Genomic DNA, 6273 nt, shown 5'->3' with positions numbered 1-6273 from the left:
CTCACTGTGTTTGGGGTCTCCTTTTCACAGGCTGTAGGTTCATAGTTCCCATTGTTTTTGGTGTCTGCCCCCAGTGGGTAAGGTTGGTACAGTGGTATGTATAGGCTTCCTGGTGGAGGGGAATGGTGCCTGTGTTCTGGTGGGTGGGGCTGGATCTTGTCCTTCTGGTGGGAAGGGTCGAGTGTGGTGGTGTGTTTTGCAGTGTCTGTGAATTTAATATGATTTTAGGCAACCTCTGTGCTAATGGGTGGTGTTGTGTTCCTGTCTTGCTAGTTGTTTGCAATGGAGATTCCAGCACTGGAGCTTGCTGGCCGTTGGGTGGAGCTGCGTCTTAGCATGTAGCTGGAGATTTCTGGCAGAGCTCTCAACGATTGATATTACTTGGGGCTGCAAGGTGTCTGGTGGTCCAATGTCCTGAAGTTAGCTCTCCCACCTTGGAGACTCAGGCCTTACACCAGACTGGAGCACCAAGATCCTGTTATCAGATGTCCCTAGTGGTGCAGGGGTGAAGAATCCATCTACAAATGCAGGGACTCAGATTCGATCCCTGGTCTGCGAAGATCCCACATGCCACATAGCAATTAAGCCCGTGTGCCACAACTACTGAGCCTGCACTCTAGAGTCTGCAAGCCACAACTACTGAAGCCCGTTTGTCTAGAGCCCATGCTCCGCAACAAGGAGAAGCCACTGCAATGAGAAGCCCGTGTGCACTGCAATGAAGTTTAGCCCCTGCTCACCACAACTGGAGATAGCCCACACACAGCAACAAAGACCAATGCAGCTAAAAAAAAAACAAAAAACAAAACCCTGTGAGCCACATGGCTCAGAAGAAAAGGGAGGAAAAAAGAAAGGAAAAAAAAATTATAAAAAATTAAAAAATAATAATAATAAAAAGAGAACATCCAAACCAATAAACAAATCCACCAATGATAACAAGCATTAAAAACTATACTAAGATAAACATAAAAATCAGAAAAAAATTAGTAGCAGACAGCAAACCCTAAGTCTACATTTGCTCCCAAAGTCCACCATCTCAATTTTGGGACGATTCATTGTCTATTTCCACAGGTGCAGGGTACATCAAGTTGATTGTGTGGGTTTAATCCACTACTCTTGAGGCTTCATAGACAAATTTCCCTTTCTCTTCTTTTTTCACACAGCTCCTGGGGTTCAGTTTTGATTTTGGCCCCACCTCTGCATGAAGGTGGCTCTCAGGCATCTGTTCCCCTTCCAGACAGGAGGAGGTTAAAGCAGTAGCTGATTAGGGCACTCTTGTTCACTCAGGTGCGGAGGAGGAAGAGGTACTGTAATCATAATTGGAATGAAGAGTGAGCCTGGGGTGGCAGAGGCCAGCGTGACATTGCAACAGCCTGAGGTGTGCTGTGTTTTCTCCCAGGGAAGTTGTTCTTGGATCACGGGACCCTGGCAGGCTCCTGGGGGGAGGTGTGGATAGTGACCTGTGCTTGCACAAGTTCTTGGTGACAGCAGCAGCAGCGTTAGAGTTTCATCCCCGTCCCTGGGGTCCGAGCTGATAGCTGTGGCTCGCACCCATCTCTGGAGCTCGTTTAGGCAGTGCTCTGAATCCCCTCTCCTCACACACCCTGCAACAATGGTCTCTTGCCTCATAGGTAGTTCCAGACTTTTTCCCGGACACCCTCCTGGCTAGCTGTGGTGCAGTAGCTCCCTCAGCCTGTCTTCACGCAGCCAACCCTGGTCTTACCCGTGGGATATGACGTCCAAAGCCTGAGCCTCAGCTCCCAGCTCTGACCTTCCCTGGCAGGTGAGCAGACAAGCCTCTCAGGCTGTTGAGTGCTGGCTGGCACCGATCCTCTGTGTGGGAATCTCTCTGCTTTGCCCTCTGCACTGCTGTTGCTGTGCTCTCCTCCATGGCTCTGAAGATTCCCCCCTACCCATTCCCTGTGTCCACCAGTGAAGGGGCTTCCTAGTGTGTGGAAACTTTTCCTTCTTAACAGTTCCCTCTCAGAGGTGCAGGTCCCATCCCTATTCTTTTGTCTCTGTTTTTTCTTTTGTCCTACCCAGGTATGTGGAGATTTTCTTGCCTTTGGGAGGCCTGAGGTCTTCTGCCAGCATTCAGTAGGTGCTCTGCAGGAGTTGTTCCACATGTAGATATATTTTTGATGTGTTTGTGGGGAGGAAGGTGATATCCATGTCTTAGTCCTCCATCATGTTGAAGGTATCCCCTTTGCCAGAAGTCTTCTAAGAGCACCCTCCACATCCTTGTTCCTCAGGGTATAGATGAAGGGATTGAGGGTGGGTGTGATTTGGAATAGAAGAGGGAGATAAATTTGCCCTGCTCTTGGGAGTAGCTGGAAGGAGGCTGCAGGTACAAGTAGATGGCAGGTAGGTAGATGAGGGAGACTACGACCAGGTGGGAAGAACAGGTCCCAACTGCCTTGTGACATCCCTTGGAGGACTGGATCCTGAGAACTGCACGAGCAATGAAGCTGTAGGAGAGAAGGATGAGAGCTAGAGGGACCAGCACAAAGAAGGCCACCAGCACAGCCAGTGTGATGTCATTCACCACACTGTGAATGACACACTGTGTCAGCACACGCTAGCTTGATCATGGCTGGCACCTCACAGCAGGAGTTGTTTAGCACCTTTTGCCCACAGAAAGGCAACTGTGCTCTCAGGACTACCTAAACGAGGGAGTTGCCAAAGCCACTGAACTAGGCCACAACCACAAGCTGCTGGCAGAGAGGGCAGTGCATGATAATGGTGTATCAGAGGGGCTCACAGATGGCCATGTAATGGTCCAGGGCCATGGCTGCTGGTGCATCCCAACTAGTGGAAAATTGCATACTGTACAGTGAAGCCACTGTAGCTGATGGTCTTGCTGGAGCTGCCCATGTTGACCAGCATCTGAGGGACCTTGGTGGTGGTATAACAGAGGTCCAGGAAGGAGAGGTGGCTGAGGAAGATTTACATGGGACTGTGGAGCTGGGGATCCAGCCGGCACACCAGGATGATGGAAATGTTCCCCAACATGGAAAGAACATAGAACACCAGGAGGAACACAAAGAGAGGAAGTTCCAGACATGGCCTATCAGAAACACCCAGAAGGAGGAAATCCTTGGGGGGGGGGGGGCAGAGAAAGCTTTGGTTGTCACTTCTCATGCTGAGGCATTTTCTGGCACCTGTAATGAATTGAGAAAGTTGGGATGAATAAAATCTAAGAAGCAAAATTAACTCTTTCTCATGCCAGTGCCTGTGCTTTCTTATACAGGTTCCACTGTGTCTGATCTTCCTTACCTCTGTAGAGACACTGAAATATGGAGGAAATCAGAACCAAGAGTCAGACAGTTGCATGTATGTCTTGCTCTCCTTCCTACTCTGTGACCCTGTCTGAACTTCAATTTCTGCATCTGTAACATGGGGAAAAAATACCTGCTTCAACTACATTCTTGGGGATGATAAAGGGCCATTAGGTTTGTGAAAGCATATCGTAAGCACAATTTTCTTCCTATTTTGTCAAAATCTGCCATAGCTCCCATCACTATTAGAAGATTTGAATTCTGTCTACAAAATTCATTAACCAGGCATTAATCACTTTCTTAGGCTTTCTTGTTTGGCCTTTTTGAAGTGGTGGTGGGAGGGATGTGAAAGGTGGCATAAAGTAAGAGTAAGGGTTTTGCGTTGGTGGGAAGGTAAATTGGTACAACCATTGTAGAGAACAGTATAGAGGTTCCTTAAAAAACTAAAAATAGAGCTACCATATGATCCTGCAATCACACTCCTGGGCATATATCCAGAGAAAACTACAATTTGAAAAGATACATGCACCTCAATGTTCATTGCAGCACTATTTACAATAGCCAGAACATGGAAGAAACCTAAATGTCCATCGACAGATGAATGGATAAAGAAGATGTGGTGCGTGTATACAATTAAATATTACTCAGCCACAAAAAAGAATGAAATAGTGTTACCTGCAGCAACACGGATGGACCTAGAGATTAACATACTGAGTGAAATAAGTCAGACAGAGAAAGACAAATATCATACTATATTGCTTATATGTGGAATCTAAAAAAATAATACAAATGAACTTACTTACAAAACAGAAATAGAGTCACAGATGTAGAAAACAAATTTATGGTTACCAGGGAGGAAAGTGGGGGGCTGGGGGGGAGGAATAAATTGGGAGATTGGGAGTGACATATACATGCTATTGTATATATAATAGATAACTAATAAGGACTTACTGTATAACACAAGGAACTCTTCTCAATACTCTGTAATGACGTATATGGGAAAAGAATGTAAAAAAGAGTGGATATATGTATATGTACAACTGATTCATTTTGATGTACAGCAGAAACTAACACAACATTTTAAATCAAATATACTCTAATATATTTTTTTTTAAAAAGTAAGGGCTTTGTAAATAGCTAAGGGTTTTATTGATATGAACACATCCTACTCACCTCCTAAGGTTTATATTGCCTCCCTGGCTCTCCATGCTGGTCTCTCTCCCCATGACTGCTCGTACATGGACAGCACTATCATTCACTTTTTTTTTTTAATGAAGATGGGGGTAGGAGTTTATTAATTAATTAATTAATTTTTTCTGTGTTGGGTCTTCGTTTCTGTGCGAGGGCTTTCTCTAGTTGTGGCAAACAGGGGCAACTCTTCGTCGCGGTGTGTGAGTCTCTCACTATCGCGGCCTCTCTTGTTGCAGAGCACAGGCTCCAGACGTGCAGGCTCAATAGTTGTGGCTCATGGGCCTAGTTGCTCCGCGGCATGTGGGATTCTCCCAGACCAGGGCTTGAACCCGTGTCGCCTGCATTAGCAGGAAGATTCTCAACCACTGCACCACCAGGGAAGCCCCTATCATTCACTTTGACAGTAAAAAAAAAAAAAAAAAAATCACAGTCCAAAATCCTGAGTGGAAGAGCTAAGACCCTTCCATCTTTGACTGGGTCATGGTACCTAATGAGACTCCAGAACATAGAATTTTGAGCAAAGGGAGAAAGGTGTTGATCAGGGTAAGAAACGTAGCTCCTGCAGTTGTCTACTGAAGGATAACATTGCCTCTAGAGGTAACATTTATCAGGCAGTTTGAGTAGCATTTGAATTCCCTGTACAAATTTTTTGCCGACGAGCTGTTTCCTCTTGGAGTTGGAAAACACAACTGATCTGATTTCCAGATTCCATTGCTGTCATAAAGTAACTGTGTTGCCCTCTTCTGACTCGGGGGGTGTTACTACTGAGCTGCATTGGCCTCCAACCTCCTACACTCCCCTCAGGACTGTATACCCTCAAATTCGTGGTGGGGATGATACAGTCCATGATAATATTGAAAGGGAATTAAGTCCCGTGTGCAGGTAACTTATGAAGGATTCGTTTTTTAGTTCTTTATTTGGTGATTTATACATAACTCTAAAATTCATAGAGATCTCTTCAGCTTAGATGCCGTAATAAACATGTTTCCTCCCATCCCCACAGTTCTACATTCTAAGGAATGTATTATTTGAAAATAACTCAAATTCTGGGGTTGAAATGGATAAAGAAGTGCAAATTACCTTTCTTCCTCTGCTGTTTCAAAACTATATAATATTTCCTATTAAGTTCCCAATATTCTTGTGGAACACCCAATTGTTGCACTTCTACCCACCATTCTATCAAAAATACTTCTAAGATAATTCTATAAGAGAATTTGATTATTTTATCTCTAATGGGAACCCAAGACTCAGATTTTGACACGTGAGTTGCAGCAGGGCAAAGTCAGGCTTACTCCCTTTTTAAGATGAAAAGTAATTATGTCATTTTCCTTTCATAGTTTCTGATTCCAATGTTTCTTCTCAGAACCTAAACTAGATAAGAAAGAGAAAAGTTGCAGGAATGGTGAAAAAAGAGATAAAAGGATGGAGGAAGCAAGAAAGATAGAGGGATAGATATAAGAGATTTTTAATAATAAATACAAATTATTAAGCACTCATGTGAGTGAGGTACTGTGATAACAACAGTACATGATTATCTTAGTGCTTTAACAACACAGTAAGGTAGATATTTTCACCCCTGTTTGACTGTTAAGCAGTGTCTTGGGGAGGATAACTGGTCTACCTTATATTATTTATGTAGCAGCGACTTCTACCAAAAAAAAGACGTTCCCCAAAGTGCTGCTTTGTTTCCCTGGGTAAACAGTAATTTCCACATCTGCTACAATCACCCTCAAGCAGAATCCAGATCTGCATCTACAGCTGTCACTTATTCACTGATGTCCAATTTCCCTCTTGAGATTACTAACTG

The 6273-nt window shown here is 44.4% G+C and overlaps 1 protein-coding gene across 1 annotated transcript; it reads right to left on the bottom strand.

Moving 5' to 3' along the window:
- Positions 1-2183: 2183 nt before the first annotated feature.
- OR2B11 (olfactory receptor family 2 subfamily B member 11) lies at positions 2184-3138 on the bottom strand. The gene is given in 4 exon segments (XM_059062383.1): positions 2184-2284; positions 2287-2560; positions 2562-2793; positions 2795-3138. Coding segments are annotated over 4 exon segments (951 nt in total).
- Positions 3139-6273: the final 3135 nt, after the last annotated feature.

Source organism: Kogia breviceps, chromosome 4 (assembly GCF_026419965.1).
Source record: "Kogia breviceps isolate mKogBre1 chromosome 4, mKogBre1 haplotype 1, whole genome shotgun sequence".
In the NCBI taxonomy this organism is placed as follows: Eukaryota; Metazoa; Chordata; class Mammalia; order Artiodactyla; family Physeteridae; genus Kogia; species Kogia breviceps.
Note: the sequence above shows the minus strand (reverse complement) of the source record. Positions and strands in the feature narration are given on the sequence as shown.